This window comes from Sapajus apella, unplaced genomic scaffold (assembly GCF_009761245.1).
Source record: "Sapajus apella isolate SASKATOON/1434 unplaced genomic scaffold, GSC_monkey_1.0 scaffold170, whole genome shotgun sequence".
NCBI classification, from domain to species: Eukaryota; Metazoa; Chordata; class Mammalia; order Primates; family Cebidae; genus Sapajus; species Sapajus apella.
The window spans coordinates 100,976-118,987 of NW_022437110.1; the positions used below are offsets into that span (position 1 = coordinate 100,976).

The 18,012-nt window shown below is 59.2% G+C and overlaps 1 protein-coding gene and 1 gene segment (V, D, J or C); both read left to right on the plus strand.

Moving 5' to 3' along the window:
* The window catches only part of LOC116542580, a 57,874-nt gene extending 51,103 nt beyond the window's left edge, over nt 1-6,771 (plus strand). Inside the window, 6 exon segments of the C gene segment in view lie at nt 1,719-2,030; nt 2,118-2,453; nt 2,698-3,015; nt 3,127-3,459; nt 6,234-6,349; nt 6,504-6,771. Coding sequence covers nt 1,719-2,030; nt 2,118-2,453; nt 2,698-3,015; nt 3,127-3,459; nt 6,234-6,349; nt 6,504-6,512 — 1,424 coding nt within the window.
* LOC116542582 (immunoglobulin delta heavy chain-like) overlaps nt 1-17,554 on the plus strand; it is a 23,541-nt gene extending 5,987 nt beyond the window's left edge. Inside the window, exons 2-6 of the mRNA XM_032267580.1 lie at nt 9,643-9,948; nt 10,386-10,499; nt 13,806-14,129; nt 16,850-17,007; nt 17,226-17,554. Coding sequence (XP_032123471.1) covers nt 9,643-9,948; nt 10,386-10,499; nt 13,806-14,129; nt 16,850-17,007; nt 17,226-17,234 — 911 coding nt within the window. The 3' untranslated portion in view covers nt 17,235-17,554. The remainder of the gene's footprint in view (nt 1-9,642; nt 9,949-10,385; nt 10,500-13,805; nt 14,130-16,849; nt 17,008-17,225) is intronic.
* Nucleotides 17,555-18,012: the final 458 nt, after the last annotated feature.

Genomic DNA, 18,012 nt, shown 5'->3' on the forward strand with positions numbered 1-18,012 from the left:
GCTGGGCTGAGCTGGGCTGAGCTGGGCTGGGCTAGGCTGAGCTGAGATGAGCTGGGGTGGGTTGAGCTGAGCTGGGATGAGCTGGGCTGGGCTGTGCTAAGCTGAGCTGGGCTGAGCTGACCTGGGATGAGCTGGGTTGGGTTGAGCTGAGCTGAGCTGAGCTGGGCTGAGCTGAGCTGGGCTGAGCTGGGCTGAGCTGGGTTGAGCTGGGTTGAGCTGAGCTGAGCTGAGCTGGGCTGAGCTGGGCTGAGCTGGGCTGAGCTGGGCTGAGCTGGGCTGGGCTAGGCTGAGCTGAGATGAGCTGGGGTGTGTTGAGCTGAGCTGGGATGAGCTGGGCTGGGCTGTGCTAAGCTGAGCTAGGCTGAGCTGACCTGGGATGAGCTGGGGTGGGTTGAGCTGAGCTGAGCTGGGCTGGGCTGAGCCGAGCCAGGTTGGGTTGAGCTGAGCTTGGCTAAGCGAGGCTGAGCTAGGCTGAGCTAGGCTGAGCTAGGTTGAGCTGGGTTGGGTTGAGCTGAGCCAGGCTGAGCTGGGCTGAGCCGAGCTGAGCTGAGCTGGGTTAGGTTGAGCTGAGCTGAGCTAAGCTGAGCTGAGATGGGCTGGGCTGGACTGAGCTGCGGTGGGCTGGGCTGAGATGAGCTGGGCTGAGCTGAGCCGGGTTGGGTTGAGCTGAGCTTGGCTGAGCTGGGCTGGGCTGACCTAACCTAACCTAAGCTGAGCTAGGCTTGGTTTAGTTGAGTTGAGCTGACCTGGGCTGGGCAGGGCTGAGCTGGGTTGAGCTGTGGTGAGCTGGGTTGAGCTGTTCTGGGCTGAACTAAGCTGTGCTGAACCGGGCTTAGCTGTGCTGGGCTTGGCTGCATTGAGCCAAGATGGTCTTAGATTATCTGAGCTCAGCAGGGCTGAGGTTAACTGACCTGAGTTCATCTGTGTTGAGCTGGCTGAGCTTGGCTTTGCTGAGCTGGTCTGGGCTGGATGAACTGGAGGACATGGCACTGGGCCAGTCTTCATGGTCTTGTTGGACTTAGGTGGATAGCCTCAGCTGAGTCCACACTGCATTCCCCATCACTCCCGCCCTCCCTACACCCACCCCCAGGACTGGGTTGTCTGCATGGGGAGACTTCAGGGTAGCTGGAGTGTGACTGTGCTCGGGCAGCAGAGGCTGGGCTGGGGCACCCGCTCCCTGTTGGCTGCCTGTGTGTTGTGTGGCTCCAGGCTTCACATTCGGGAATGCAGCCTGGGCCCTCCAGCTGTGTGTGCTGGGAGTTGAGTGTGCAGCGCCTCTCTGCTGATGCCTCAGGGGAAAGCAGGCCTGGTCTGCCCAAGCCTGAGCCCTCAGCCATTCTGCGCAGGGAGCCAAGGGCAGGCAGGCCTCAAGCACAGCAGGGCAGCCAGATGAATGGTGGCAGGTGTGGCTAGGCCTGCTCCAGAAGACCCTAGGTTGGCCCTGGTGGTCAGCGCTGGGCCCTGCAGCAGGACAGGCTGAGGCGTGCAGCCCCAGCAGCCTTGGACAAGGATCCCAGGCCTCGCCACGGCCCCACCACCCTGTTAGCCGTGGCCATCTGGGCTCTGGAGGCCTGCAGGTGGGCTCGGCCTTGGTGGGGCAGCCACCGTGGGATGCAAGTAGGGAGAAGCCACTCAGAACACCGCTCGGCCGCAACAGACAGGGCGCGAGGAGACCGCGCCTCACCCCTCCCTTTCTGTTTTGTCCTGCGGGTCCTCAGGGACTGCGTCCGCCCCAGCCCTCTTCCCCCTCGTCTCCTGTGAGAATGCCCTGTTGGATACGAGCACAGTGTCCGTTGGCTGCCTGGCGCGGGACTTCCTGCCTGACTCCATCACTTTCTCCTGGAAATACAAGAACAACTCTGACATCAACAGCATCCAAGGCTTCCAATCACTCCTGAGAGAGGGCAAGTACATGGCCACCTCGCAGGTGCTGCTGCCTTCCAGGGACCTCATGCAGGGCACGGACAACCACGTGGTGTGCAAAGTCCAGCACCCTAAAGGCAGCCAGGAAAAGAACGTGCCTCTTCCAGGTGAGGGCTGGGCTCCCCCAGCCCCGGGCAGAGCGGGTGTGGGAAGGGTGGGAGTGGGCCCCGGCTGACCCGTGTCCCTCGCTGCAGTGTTCATAGAGCTGCCGCCCAGCGTGAGTGTCTTCATCCCACCCCGCGACGCCTTCGCCGGCAACCCCCGCACGTCCAAGCTCATCTGCCAGGCCACGGGCTTCAGCCCCCGGCAGATCAAGGTGTCCTGGCTGCAGGAGGGGAAGAAGCTGGAGTCTGGCTTCACCACCAGCCAGGTGGAGGCTGAGGCCAAAGAGTCTGGGCCCACGACCTTCAAGGTGACCAGCACGCTGACCGTCGCCGAGAAAGACTGGCTCAGCCAGAGCGTGTTCACCTGCCGCATGGATCACAGCGGCCTGGCCTTCGAGAAGAACGTGTCCTCCGCGTGCGGCACCAGTGAGTACCCTGTCCCCAAGGGCAGCGCCCACAGACACACGGGGGTCCACTCGGGTCTGGCATTCGCCACCCCAGACGCAGCCACCTGCTCCCTGAGCCTTGGCTTCCCAGAGCAGTCAAGGGCAGGGGCTTGGGCACAGGGCCCCTGGGCTGGGCAGAGGCAGGTGCTAGTCTCTGGGTGGGAGCCATGCCTCCACTCACATCCACACCTGCTCCACCTCTGACACCTTTCTCTTGACTCCAGATCCAGCCACAGGCATCCGCGTCTTTGCCATCCCTCCATCCTTTGCCAGCATTTTCCTCACCAAGTCCACAAAGTTGACCTGCCTGGTCACAGACCTGGCCACCTACGACAGTGTGACCATCTCCTGGACCCGCCAGAACAGCGAAGTTCTGAAGACCCACACCAACATCTCTGAGAGCCACCCCAATGGCACCTTCAGCGCCACAGGTGTGGCCAGCATCTGTGAGGACGAGTGGAACTCCGGGGAGAGGTTCACCTGCACCGTGACGCACACTGACCTGCCCTCACCGCTGAAGCAGAGCATCTCCAGGCCCAAGGGTAGGCCCCTGTCCAGGCCCCGGTCCTGCACTCCACAGCACCCTCCCTCAGCCTGAGGGGCATAGTGAAGAGCGCCCCTCAGGCCCTTACTCACCACCTCTCTGCCCACAGGGGCGGCCCTGCACAGGCCCGACGTCTACTTGCTGCCGCCGGCCCGGGAGCAGCTGAGCCTGCGGGAGTGGGCAACCGTCACCTGCCTGGTGACCGGCTTCTCTCCCGCGGACATCTTCGTGCAGTGGATGCAGAGAGGGCAGCCTCTGCCCCAGGAGAAGTACGTGACCAGCGCGCCAGTGCCCGAGCCCCAGACCCCAGGCCTGTACTTCGCCTACAGCACCCTGACAGTGTCCGAGGAGGACTGGAATGCAGGGGAGAGCTACGCCTGCGTCGTGGGCCATGAGGCCCTGCCCAACAGGGTCACCGAGAGGACCGTGGACAAGTCCACCGGTAAACCCACCCTGTACAACGTGTCCCTAGTCATGTCCGACACGGCTGGCACCTGCTACTGACCCTGCCGGCCTGCCCACGGGCTCGGGGCGGCTGGCCGCTCTGTGTGTGCGTGCAAACTAACCATGTCAATGGGGTGAGATGTTACATCTTAAAAAACTAGAAATAAAAAGATCCATTCAAAAGATACTGGTCCTGAGTGCGCAATGCTCTGGCCTGCTGCACTTCCTCTGCAGACCACCTTCCTCCACAGTCCCCACCCCGCCTCACCCACCTGCGTGCCTCAGTGGCTTCTGGAAGCTCTGAACACCCTGCAGATGCTCACCGCAGGCTGATCTCACACTCGCCATTCCTCCTACTGCTTCTTGAAACAGGGCCGAGAGCAAGGCCACATGAACACAGGCAGCACACATGCACATGTGTGGACACACGTGGACAGACATGGACACACACAGACACACAGGAGCACATAGAGATGTGCTAACCCATGGGCACACACACACAGAAACATGGACACACACAGATACAGGGACAGAGACGTGCTAACCCATCGGCACACACACACAGAAACATGGACACACACAGATACAGGGACAGAGACGTGCTAACCCATGGGCACACACACACAGAAACATGGACACACACAGATACAGGGGCAGAGACGTGCAAATCCATGGGCACACACACACAGAAACATGGACACACACACAGATACAGGGACAGAGACGTGCTAACCCATGGACACACACACACACACACTCAGAAACACGGACACACACAGATACAGGGACAGAGACGTGCTAACCCATGGAGACACACACACATAAACACAGAAATATGGACACACAGACACACGGACACACGTGCAAACATGCCCAGGCACACAAAGATGGCACACCTTGTCTACAGGCACACAAGGACACATACACAGACACACACATGGACACACACATGGACACACAGATGGACATACACATCATGGACACATGGACACATGGACACACACATCATGGAAACACAGAGACACACATGACACACACATGACACACATCATGGACACACAGACACAGATACATCATGGACACATACAGACACACATGGACACACACAGAGACACACATGGACACACATGGACACATACACATGAACACACACATGCAGGACATGCACATACACAGACACACTAGCACAGAGGCATACACCCACAGACAGGCACAGACACACACACATTCACAAACAGGTACATGCACACACAAAAACAGACACAAGAACATGGACATGTGCACACACACACACACACTGACACAGACACGCAGGAACATGCACATATGCAAACATGTAGACACCCGCACATCTACACAAAGACACACAACAGATAGATGGACATGTGCACACAGTCATGCACACACCCACACACACACAAACCCATGCCGGCCAGCCCCGTCCACGTTGTCCTGCTGCCCTGTTGGATGCTCTGTCCCCGCAGCACTCTGCTTCCCGTGCTGTCCTGGCCCCCCCGGGGGCTTCGGGCCCTGGCTCTGCTTCTCCTTCTGTCTCTGCTTGGAGGTGCCACCATGGCACACAGCTTGGACTCTGCCTGGGGAGCGGTGACACCAGGGATAGTGTGACCCTCCCAATGCCAGGCTCTTGAAGAAAGCAGCAGGTGGCTCCCACATGTGTGAACCACTGAGGCCAGGCTCTTGAGGAAAGCAGCAGATGGCTCCCACATGTGTGACCCCCCTGAGGCCAGGCTCTTGAGGAAGGCAGCAGATGGCCCCCACATGTGTGACCCCCCTGACGCCAGGCTCTTGAGGAAGGCAGCAGATGGCCCCCACATGTGCTCGGGAGCAGAACCAGGGCCCGTGCCATGTGCTCAGGCAGTGACTGGACATGTGTCCAGGGGCAGGATGGCTACCCAGCGGCTGCTCCTCTTAGCGGGAGGCCTTGGGAGATGAGCTGGTGCAAGGCTGCCCTGCGCACACCACCTGCCCCAGCCCAGAGCAGGGAGCAAGCCAGGTCCCACTGCAGCAGCCCAGGGAGGTCGGAGCCCAGGCAGGGAAGGCAGGGACCCAAGTCAGGTCTCCACACCCAACAGACAGTGCTATCCCTAACTGGGGCCACCTCTGAGTCCCCACACACACTCTTGGCCCTTTGGGGTCCTGGGCTCTAGGTGTCCCCCAAGGGCCTGTCTGTGCAGGGGATGCAGCACCCACAAATGTCCTCATCCCACTATGGAGCTCAGGTCTCTGTCTGGGTCTTGACAGTTTAGGACAAGCCAGCCAGGATGCAGAATCTGCTCCAAGGGGAGCTGGAGAGCCAGGGCCCTGAGGAGGAGGCAAGGAGGTGAGGAGCGGGCACCTCCCAGCTCAGGCCTCCTGCCTGCGTAGCCCCACAGCACAGGGCAGGACCACACCCCCTGCTTCCCCTGCAGGAGAGTCAGGACTTGCTGGCCATCGCTCCGCTGGCCCCGATCTCCAGCCCCCGCCTTGTGTCTGTGTGCTGCCTGCACTATCTCAGCCACTCCAGGGCTCCTGGGACAAGACCGGGGGGTCCCTTCCCTGTCCAGCCTCAGCCTGTGCCACCCTGCATCAGGCTGTTGGGGACCCAGCCCATGCCTTGGACAGTGCCTGAACCCCTCCACTGGCTCTCCCCACCCCTGGGCGCAGCACAGCCTAGGGGCCAAGGGTGGGCTTAGAGGAGGGGCCCCAGGGCCTGGTGCTGCTGGGTGCCACCCCAGCCTGACCCTACCCCCTCCTGTGCTGTGTCCCCTGCAGAGGGGGAGGTGAGCGCCGACGAGGAGGGCTTTGAGAACCTGTGGGCCACCGCCTCCACCTTCATCGTCCTCTTCCTCCTGAGCCTCTTCTACAGTACCACCGTCACCCTGTTCAAGGTAGAACAGACAGGGCACGGGGGGTGTGGGGCCCAGTGAGCAGCCGGGGCTGGATGTTCATCATGGAAGCTCCCACCAACCCGCTGGGTCACTTCTGCCTGACTCCCTTCCCAACCAGGGGGAAAGTGCTTCACACTGTCTCTGTTGCCCGCAGGTAAAATGATCCCAACCAAAGAACGAAGAACGTCAGAGACCAGAGAGGAACGCAAGGGTGCTGCTCCAGACCTGGGGTCCCCGCCCTCGTGACCCTTGGCGAGTGTTTCTCTTCCCACCCGGCCTCCAGCTGTGTGCTTCAACACAGGCTTCCTTCTAGACGGGCAGGGCTGGCTGGCGAGCAGGTCACCACGTTGGCTCTACCCACACTGCTTTGCTGTGTATACGCTTGTTGCCCTGAAATAAACATGCACATTTTATCCATGAAACGGTTTTCTCATGAGGGATTTTGTTTCTCTTTCAAACCTTTCGTGCTACATGGGCCTCTCAAGGGGGGATCCCAATTCCAAAGGGAGCCATGGGAAAGAGAGCTGGGCCAGCACAGGAGCTTTTAAGGCCATGTGCCCAGGACAGGGGCCACAGCAGCAGGTGGCCCAGACTCAGATTGGGAAGTACTCCTGGTTTCTGCTGAGATGGTTGATTGGATCCACAAGTCACATATCCATTCTCTTTCACAAATGGTTGCCCAGATACCTCCTTGGCCTTCTTTCCCAAGAACACTCCTGGACAGGTGGAGAACTTTCCAACCAGAGCACACTATTGGATAGGCAGAGGATTTTCCAGCTGTTCAAGTTGTAGGTCCTGTTTACTGAACACTTCCTTCTTCAATGAACCTGTCTCCTCTCACATGTTACTATAAGCAGTCAGGAGAAATCAGGTTGTGCCTTCCACACTTTTCTTAGAAATCTCCTCAGCCAAACATCCAAGTTCACCACCTGTAAGTCTTACTTACCACGAAGAGAATGCGATTCAACCAAGTGCTTTGCCACTTTATCACAAGGATCTCCTTTCCTCCAGTTTTCAATAACATGTTCCTTATTTCTCTCTGGGGCCTCACCAGAGGCACCTTTAACATTCATATTTCTAGCAACATTCTGTTCATGACAATTTATGTATTCTCTAAGATGACAGGAGTTTTCTCTACAGCTCTCCTCCTTCTAAGCCCCCCCGGGATCATCTTGAATGTCCAAATTTCTACCAGTAATCTTCAAGGAAATCTAGTTTTTTTCTAACATGCACCTCAAAACTCTTCTTGCCTCTATGCATTACCCTGTCCCAAATTCACTTCCACAGTTTTAGGTATCAATTAAATCAGCACCCCACTTCTAAAGCTAAAATCTGTGTTAGTTTCTTATGAGCTATTGTAACAAAGTACCACAGCCGCATGGCTCAAACAACAGAAATGTATTCTCTCCCAGTTCTGGAGGCCAGGCGTCTGAGATCAAGCCATGGGCAGGGTTGGCTCCTCTGGGTTGGCAGGGAGAACCTGTTCCAGGCATCTGTCCTGGCTTTTGTTGGTTTGCTGGGAATCTCTGGTATTCCTTGGCTTTCAGAAACTGCTCCTCTGTCTCCGTCTTCACCTCCACATAGCATTCTGCCCGTGTGTGTGTCTGCGTCTAGACTTCCCCTTTGCATACAGACACCAGCCACATTGGATCGGAGGCTCACCCTACTCCAGCGTGACCTCATCTTCACTTGATGACATCTGCAAAACTCTACTTCCAAACAAGGGCACATTCTGAGATCCTACGGGTCAGAGCTTCAACATATCCACTTATTTGGAGACACAAGTCAACCCAAAACAAGCCCCATCCCCAGTGTCTCACCAGTGGTGCTGCAGAGGGAGGCCTGGCTGGGCTGACATCCCAGCACCTCAGGGAAAAGTGAAAACAGCCCAGAGAAGTCCAGGAGGTGGCTGGAGGAAGGGAATTAACGACGTGCTGTTGGGGTGGGAGATTCTGAGGGGAGCCACGCATACCGCCGAGGATGTGGAGGGCTGACAATCCTACTTAGAAAATCCAAGGGAAGGATGTAAATGGGGGAAGGGCTGGGTCACCTAGTGTCTGGGAAAGCAGGGTGGCAGGTTCTGCCCCAAGGGAAAAGGGCAGGATGGGGCCACCGCACCAGATGGCCTCATGTACCAGGCGAAAGAAGGGAACACCTGGCCCCCCTGAGCAGGGACAGTCAGTGTGGGGATGGAAAGACAGGGGAGGAGGCAGAGGGAGCACAGAAAAGGCCTCCATTAGACAAAGATGGAGCACCTGGGGCCACCAGGCACCCAGCAAGGACCCTGCACTCGCTCAGGATTGCAGGCCCTTTAAAAGAAAGTGTGCCCACTCCTAATTGAGGTCATTGCTGAGCCAAGAACTTTTCACTGGGGAGAGTATGAGCCAGTGTCTAATATCAATTCAATACTCCTGGAGTGGGACGCTTTTGAGAGTGGAGGTTGCTGATGAGGGAAAGCTCAGTCACCGCTGCCTCCACCCCATCTCCCACCCCCACACTGACTGTCCTGCTCAGGTGGGACCAGGCGTTCCTGTCTTCCGCCTGGTACACGAGGTCATCCGGTGTGGCGGTGGCCCCACCCTCCTGCCTTTCTCCCTGGGCACCCAGGTCTCCAGGAAAGGGAGTCTGAGAGCCAGGCCCAGCAGGGAGCCACACATTCTGGGACCTGCCACCCCTACAGCCTGCTGATCACGAGTGACAGCCCTTACAAGGGGCCAGGCCAGCTCATGGGCTTGTCCCAGCACCAGAGCCCCTGGGCCAGGCATCAGGGACAGGAGAAGCCAATCCCACCAGCTCCTCCTAAGCCACTCAGAGGGCCAGACACAGGGCCCTCTGCAGGGCTATGGCACCCCATGCTCCCTGCAGGGCAGCTGAGGACCAGTGGCTAGGGACCTGGGCAGTGGGGCCACACAGCTCCCACAGCTCCTAGGCCCTCTGCTCCCCAGCTTGAGTGCCCCTCCTCTCCTCAGGGGCCCAAGGGAAGTGGTTCCCAGAGAGATGGGGGGCAACAGGGAAGGTGGAGGGCCCAGGAGTGGCCAGAGGGGCACCAAAGCCTCTGGAGGAAAGACCCCTCCCTTTCAGGGGCTCTGGCAACAGCAGCGCAGTGACCGCAAGGCCACGGGTCCCACTCAGTTATTCTGACTCACATCACAGGAGCGGCAGCAGGTCACTCAGCCCAGCCCTCCTGGACCCCTTTTCCCTAGCTCCCCCACCTGCCTGCTGCCAGGGTCCCCTGCCCTGCCCCTCACCCTGAGAGCCTCCAGCCTCAGACTCCTGCTGTGTCTGTCGTCCAGGGTCTACCCGGTCTCCGGACGTGTTCCCCATCACATCAGCGTGCCAGCTCCCGAAGAATGACAGCTCCGTGGCCCTGGCCTGCTTAATAACTGGGTACAACCCGAAGCCCGTGAGTGTCACCTGGTACCTGGGGACACAGATCCAGCTGCAGAGGAGCTTCCCTGAAGCACAAGGAAAAGCAGAGAGCTACACGACCAGCAGCCAGCTCTCCACCCCTGTCCCCCTGCAGCACCAAAGCAAGTACAAATGTGTCGTCTGGCACGTCCCCAGCAACAACAGCACGGAGAAGACCTTCCGCCGGCCGGGTAGGTCACCCTGGTGATCACCCAGAAAGGCCCCAGGACCCCCACACCTTCCACTCAGGGCCTGACCACAAGGACAGAAGCAAGGACTGGGCCGTGAGGCGGCCCCAACTCCCCTCTCCTCCCACTGTTTGTACCCCCACCGGCCCTCCCCCCTCAGTCCCTCTCCCTTGGCCCCTCTGCTCCCTCTCTCTGCAGCCCCATCTCCCGAAATTCAGATCCTTTTCCTTCCAGACCCTTCCCCCAACTGCATGGAGGCAGCTTGCTCAGCAAAGGTGGTTGTCGAGCAGGGGCCCCCACAACCAAGCTCCCACCCCATGCTGCACCCCTCCCTTCTGCCCCCCTGGCTGCCATGCCCCCTCTTCCTGTCCACAACCCCACCCCTGGAACCCACGTGCCCTCTGCCTTCACCCTCACCCACACTGCTCCTTGGATTTCAGAGTCTTGGAAGGCACAGTCCCCCTCAGTGTCCACCACACCACCCCAAACACCACCCCAAGCAGAGGGCAGCCCCTCCAAGGCAAGCAGAATCCCAGCTGCCACCAGGAACACAGGTGAGAAGCCCTTTCCCTGCACAACCCACCCCACCTACCTGCTCATTCCTCACCTGCCTCCTCGAGGCAACCCTTCACAACTCCTTGTCTGAGTCTCCAAGTCACATGTTGGGTAAGGAAAGGGACGTTGAGCTGCCTCTAACAAACCCCTACCTCCAGTCAGCCCCGGCCTGCGGGCCAGCAGATGCCAAACAGCCACAGACTCCCAGAGCGGACGCAGGCCAGCTCCAGGACTCCCTGGCCCATTGGACCCAGCTCCACACCGCTGAGCTGAGGCGTGGACACATGCGCAGCCTCACAGGGAGCCACCCTGCCAAGGCGGCCCAGCGTGTGGACTCACCAGTCACTCGGGCGGCAGCGGCCCCTCCCCGTGACCCTCGCCTCCCCCAGGCCTGGCTATCTCCAAGTGCTGAGCCCTGGTAGCCAGCCTGCTTCTCCCCCTCACCCTGCCTGCCACCCCAGAATGGTGGAGGAAAGAGAGTCCTCTCCAGGAAGTTTATCTGAGAAGTCCGAGGCTTGTGGCTGAACTGCCTGAGATGGCCACGTGGCCGGGGAGGGGTTCTGTGTTCCAGAGAACCCAGGTACATGCCTGACCCTCTCTGAGCAGGGTGGCAAGTGTTAGGAGAAGTGCAGTGAGGTGGGTACACCCACAGGCAGAATGGCTGTCCCTCACCCACCCTCTGGGGTGTGGTCAAGCTCTGCCAAAGGTATGGCACAGCCATGGTGGCCCCTGCCTGGATGGGCGGTCACGGTGCCCTCACCCTGGGCCAGGATCTGCCTCCACTCTGCAGGTACAGAAACGTGACATTCCCGTCCGTAAACGCTCCTAGCCCCGGGGCTTGGGGTGGCCGATCAGATGCAGGGAGATGGGCCAGAGCCTCCCGTGAGAACCGTGAGGGTAGCCACTCCCTGAGCCAGACACCTGCTTTCGTCCCCCTCCGCCCTTCTCATGGGCAGTGGCAACTCAGCAACTAAATGAGCTGAGTGCATTGGCGGCCAGCCCTGGAGCCCGATCACACCCCACGGCCCCGGTCTGCTTGTGGAGGTGCTTCCCCTGCGCAGCCTCCGAGAGGACGGCCAAGTGCTCTTACTCAGACCACAGCCTCCTGAGTAGCTGGGATTACAGGTGTGCACCACCATGCTCGGGTAATTTTTGTATTTTTAGTAGAGACAGGATTTTGTCATGTTGGCCAGGCTGCTCTCAAACTCCTGACCTCAGGGCCAGAAGAATTGCTTGAACCAGGGAGGCAGAGGTTGCAGTGAGTTGAGATCGCACTGCTGCACTCCAGCCTGGGCAACAGAGTGAGACTCTGTCTCAAAAAAAAAAAAAAAGAAAGAAAGAAAGGAGGAGAGGGAAGGAGAAGGGAAGGGAGGGGTCTAAAGGTTTAGCTGAACAGATAAATCCACTAGAAAAAAATATTGGGGGGATACTCCATGACACTAGTCTGAGCAATGATTTTTGGCATGACCCCAAAAGCTCAGGCAGCCAAAGCAAAAATACACAAATGGGATCATGTCAAACTAAAGGGCTTCTGCACAGCAGAGGGAACAGTCAACAGCGAAGAGACGGCCTATAGACTGGGAGAAAATTATTTGCAAACCTACAACTGAGAAGTGACTGGTAACCAAAATGTATAAGGAACTCAGACAACTCAGTGGTAAGAAAACAACTCAATTTAAAAATGGGTAAAGTATCTCCGTAGACATTTATTAAAAGGAGACCTATAAATGGCCAACACGCACATGAACAAATGTTGAGCCTCACTAACATTCAGAGGAATTCAAATTAAAACCAGAATGGATATCATCTCACAGCTGTTGGGATTCCTACCACCAAAAAGACAAAACGTCACAAGTGTTGGTGAGGGTGTGGAGAAAGCAACCCTGATGCACGTGGGAGTGCAGCTAGCACAGCCGCCATGGAAAGCAGGACCGAGGCTCCTCAGAAAACGAAAAACAGAACTACCATACCACCTGGCAATCCCACTGCTGGGGACGCAGCCGGAGAGAAAGAAGACACTGTTTAGAAGAGACGTCTGCCCTCCCATCTCCTGGCAGCCCTAGTCACGAACACCAAGATGTGGAACCCACCTAAACCCCCCCAGCAGACGCACGGGTGAAGAAAACGTGGCACGCACGCACAGCGGATACTATTCAGCCTTTAAAGAGTGAAATCCTGTCACTGACAACAACGCGCATGAGTCTGAAGGACACTTCTGCAGAGTGAAGTCAGCCAGGCACAGAGACAGCAGCCCGCAGGATGGCACCTGCGTCTGGAGTGCTGAAAAGGCAAACCCTTAGACGCAGAGAGCAGAGTGGGGGTCGTCGGGAGCCGGCCCGTGGCTGCGGAGATGCTGGTCAAAGGACGCAGAGCCTCAGCCGGGACGAATGAGCTCAGGACGTCCCCTGTGCTCGGGAGCTGAAGTTAGTCACAATGGGCTGTATTCTGGAAAAGCACTAAGAAAGCAGATTTTCAGCGTTCTCGCCACAGGAAGTGACAAGCATGTGAGCTCAGGCCTGGGCATCCGCTGGATTGAGCCGTTCCACAATGGACACAGATTTCAAATCATGGTGTCGTACATGATAAATATCTATAATTTTTGTCAATTAAAACAATTTTAACAGGAAGAGAAGAGAAGGAGGAGGAAGAGGAACAAGAGGGAGAGACGAGAGTCCCTGGTTTTCTTCTCTGGACCATCACGCCTGTGGCCCCGTCACTAGTTGGCCTAAGCTACTGAATCGAGTGCTGCTGTGTGGACGGGTCCTGAACGCTTAGAAACTCGTGACCACTGAGGGCCCCCACGAGGACAGTCAGGGTCCACCTGGAGCCAGAAGCCCACTCAGGGAGCACTGAGGAAGAAGCTCTTAGACTCGCAGGGTGTCTCAGGTCGCTCGGAGGGCTGTGCCGCGCGGGTCGGGGTGCGGTGAGGGAGGGTCCCAGGCTTGGTGGGCGAGGTCAGGCAGCCTCTCTGCCCCTGGCCAGCATGTCCCCCGCACTGCCTCCTCCCCATTGCCCCCCATGGGCCACACCTGTCCAGAAGCTGGGGAGAGGAGAGCACCGTGGAGAAGTCAGTCCCTCTGTGCAGAGGGCACTCCAGCCATCTCCCCAGAGAGGCTGATGGAAAAACCCAGCCTGCGGGTGAGTCCCGCCTGGCAGCCACAGCGCAGAGAGCTCTGGAAGCCTCAAAGGCCCACATCTGCTCAGGGGAGAACCAGCAGCAGCCCTGGGCTGGACCAAGAGCCGCACTGCCCATGCCCAATGGGCCTTTCCTCACAGATCTGACCTCCTCCCCCACCTCCCCGCAGCTGCCCAGGCGCCCGTCAAGCTCTCCCTGAACCTGCTGGCCTCATCTGCCCCTCCCGAGGTGGCCTCATGGCTCCTGTGCAAGGTGTCCGGCTTCTCGCCCCCCGATGTCCTCCTGACGTGGCTGCAGGACCAGCACGAGGTGAACCCTTCTTGGTTTGCCACGGCGCACCCCGCCCCACAGCCCGGGAGCACCACGTTCCAGGCCTGGAGTGTGCTTCGTGTCCCGGCCCCACCTAGCCCTCAGCCAGCCACCTACATGTGCAAGGTCCATCACAAGGCCTCCCAGACTCTGCTCAACGCCAGCCTGAGCCTGGATGTCAGCTGTGAGTCACCACCAGGCCCAGGGCTGGGAGGGGGACTCTGTGGGGGGCCACAAGGAGCTGGAATCCACACTGGGCAGGGGTGGGGCGGGCCAAGGCTGCCCAGGGCACACAGGCCCCTTCTCGGTGTCTGGCAGGAGTGCAGGGTTCCCAGTGGTCCTGGGCCACAGATGTCCCTGTGCCCATCCTCACTGTCCACACCGTGTGCTGGCCCAGGCTGGCCAGCACAGTTGAGAGGTAGATCCGACCCCTGGCTGTGCCCAGAGGAGCTGTGGTTTCCTGCCAAGATGCTCTCCATGGCTGGGTGCTGGGCACAGGCCTTCCCTGTGTGAACGTGAATGTGGTGGCCCGAGCAGCTGCTCTCCCTGGGGACGTCTGACCATCCAAGAGCACAGTCAGCGCTTCTGGGAGCCAGAGGCGTCTTCAGAGACCCCACATGTCAAGTTTGGGCTCAGAGCCCAGTGAAAGGCCTGCCCCGCACATGCCCATAGTGGGCACCGACCACGCTGCTCGGAGGCACAGAGGGAACAGGCCCCGGAGTGATGGCCCCTAGCCTCCTGCCAGGCCAGGCCCACCCTTGGCCGCCCCCTTGAGGCATGGCACCCAGACCAGTGCCCCACCCCCACCTGAGCATGGCCCAGGCTGCACACACAGCAGGAGGGTGCCTGCCCAGCTCAGGCCTGCTGCCCAAGCCCCAGCTGCCCAGCCAAGGGAGGTGCAGGAGGCCCCCGGCGTGAACTGGAGCCAGGCGCCCATGCCCCTGGGCTGCCCTGCAGAGCCAGAGAAAGGAAGACATCCGAATCAACAGAAGGCAGGGGCAAGGGCTGTCCCAGGCTCTGCTGGCTCTGGGGTCTCCCAGCAGCCCTGACTCCTGGCATGGGCCTTCCCCCAGAGTGGCCCTGTGAGGTGGCCTCACAGAGGACAGTGTCTGACCTCTGTGTCTGACCCTGCCTGCCTCACACAGGTGGGCCCCACAGCCATGGGTGCCCCACCTGACCCTGCGGGGGCCCCCATCCCCCTGCAGCAGCAGCTGCGTCTCAGTCCCTCAGCCTCCCGTCCCCCTGAGAGGGTCTCCCCTGAAGCTGCAGCCCCAGCCCACCACTGCCCACCTGGGGCTGAGACTCCCTGTGCACTGCCTCCTCCCCGTCAGGGCACCATCTGTGCTGTGCCCCAAACTTGGCCTACAGCTTCCCATCCTTGCCATGGCCTCCTGACCTTGCCTGCCCGCCCTCCGCCACAGGCTCCACACTGACCCCTCCAGCCTCCCACACCCAGCTGGGGGCCATCCCCAGGCACAGGAAGTCTGGGACCTCACAGGCGAGCCTAGACCATCACCTGGCCAGACCCAGGAGAGGCTGGCGGCTGCCCTGCCACCATGCCTCAGGCCCCAGGCTACAGTCCTATGGGTGTGTGTGTGTGCATCATGTGTGCCCATGTGCACCCGGGATACCCAAGCGTGCCCTTGTGCCCCCAACACAAGTCTCCCTCCCAGGCAGTGAGGCCAGATGCTGCAGTGGTTAGAGCCAAGGCTTATCCCACAGAGGACTCTGGCACCTTGGTCCAAGGGATCCCCTGTGCCTTTCCTGCCTCGATTTCCCCTCTTGTCTGCTGGGCCAGCAGGAACCACGTCCTGGACTGCAGTGAGGAGGAAGTGAGCTGGTGCTGGGAGGGGCTCCTGTGTGCACATGGGCAGGAGCACCCCGGCCCTCACCTGAGAGAGAGGGACAGGAGCTCCCTGGCCCGCCCAGACCACACGCCCGGTGTTCCAGGTGTTTCCCATTATCTATGGCAGAGGACCCAGCTTCTTTCTGAATTTCCAATTCTTCATGGAGCAATGCCTTTGTAAGATGCAGTAAGAATTACTAGAAAAATGATATGAACAGAAAGACACACCGAATTTTTGTTATTAGATTTAACAGACCGTGGCCCCGTGACAAGGCGCCTGGACCAGATCTGTCCGCAGCAGCCACTCAGCAGCTCTGGCTGAGCTCACCGCACAACACAATAAACGCTTGTTGAATGAACACTAGGAAACCTGTGGCATGGCTGCTTCTTGTCGCTGTTTCCTGCCTGCCCACGGGCTCTTCCTCGTAGATGGGGCTGTGCTCGCCAAGGAAGTGTTTCTCCCGGCCTACGCTTGCCTCGGGCCCCTCTGCCATCTCCAGCCAGAGGGAACAGTCTATACGTGCATTTGTTCATACCAGACCCTTGCTTAGCCCCTTCCACTGCCCCTTCCTGCTGCTGCGATAGAATCACCCTGCCTGGACCTCCCCTCCTGGCCCCTCCTGCCCTCCTGGGTCAGCCCCCAGGTCAGGGCACTCACTGATCCCCCCAAGGAGAAGCCACGCTCTGCTTGCTGCCCAGCCATGTCTCGTCTTCCACATACTGTCTTCCTAGGGAAGGTCTCCATGTGTGCAGACTGCCTAAGAGCCCCCGCCCTCCATCACCCTTGTCACAGGAGCCCAGTCCACAAGAGTCTGTGGTTCCATCTGCCTGCCCCACTCAGGGAAGTGTCCAGGGGATGTGTCCAGGCAGGGAAGACACTGTGGGCAGAGGCTTGTCAGGGGGACAGATGGGGGAGAGAGTGGGAGCTCGCTGGAGACAGCCATACCTTCTGGGGAAGATGCGCTGTCAGCTCAGCTCCAGCCTGTGCAAGGTGGGCAGAGAGGCAGCCTGGCCCTCAGGACCAGGGAGCTTCTCACTCGGCCCCTGTTCCTCCCCAGACCTGGCCACGACCCCCCCGATCCCTCAGAGCGAGGATGAGAACAGCGATGACTACCCGCCCGCGGATGACGTGGGCAGCCTGTGGACCACGCTGTCCACGTTCGTGGCCCTGTTTGTCCTCACCCTCCTCTACAGTGGCATTGTCACCTTCATCAAGGTCAGGGGAGCGGCCGGGCCCTCAGTGCCCCTCGGAGTGGGTATGGGGCCCTTCCAGGGAACACGCCAGAGCTCGTTCAGGGATCCTGGCCCAGGCAGAGGCAGAGCTGAGGGATCCTAGAGGACGTGCAGGCCATCCATGGGCTGAGGGCCCTCTGTCTCCCCTGCCTCTGCACCAGGCTGCCAGGCCCCTGTCTGACCCCAGGGGCTCTCTTGCAGGTGAAGTAGCTCCAGGAGAGCAGGATGCCCTGTACCAGCAGGAAAAGGAAGCCTCTGTGCCTCACCCGTGGCTGCCAGAAAGCAGAGAGGACCTACCCTGGACTCTGCTGCGTGCGGGAAAATGCTCCAGCCCCTGCCCCCAGCTCTGCTCTGTCTGCCACAGAACCCAGTCTTCCAGACCAGGGGATGGGCGCCCATCACTCCATGGCAAGGCAGAGCACCCCTGCCCTGGCCCTGACCCCGGTGCCTCCTTCCTGTGCTTCCCCAGAGCCAGCCAGTCCCAACTGCAGTCCCCTGGCTTCCCCATAAACACGCTTTGGTTCATTTCACCTGTCTCCTGTTCTTTGTCCCAGCGGTCTGAATTCACCTCAAATTAAAGGACACGGGGAGCTGAGGACAATGGGGACGGAATTGGGGCATCAGCAGCAACAGGGAACACGGCAGCCAGCTGTCACGGCAAGGAAAACCAAGCGGAGACCCTGCTCTGAAGTTAATGGGCTAAGAAACCCTCCTCCCCACACCAAACACAAGCATACACAGTCACCTGTACATGCACACACATGCACACAAGCGCCTACACACACGCACACAGCTCACAAATAAGCACAGAGCCACACACATACACACAAGCATCTATGCACACATGCACATGCACACAGCTCACAAATAAGCACAGAGGTGCACACATGCACACAAGCGTCTACACACACATGCATATGTGCATGGCTCACAAATAAGCACAGAGGCACACACATGCGCACAAGCGTCTACACACATGCATATGTGC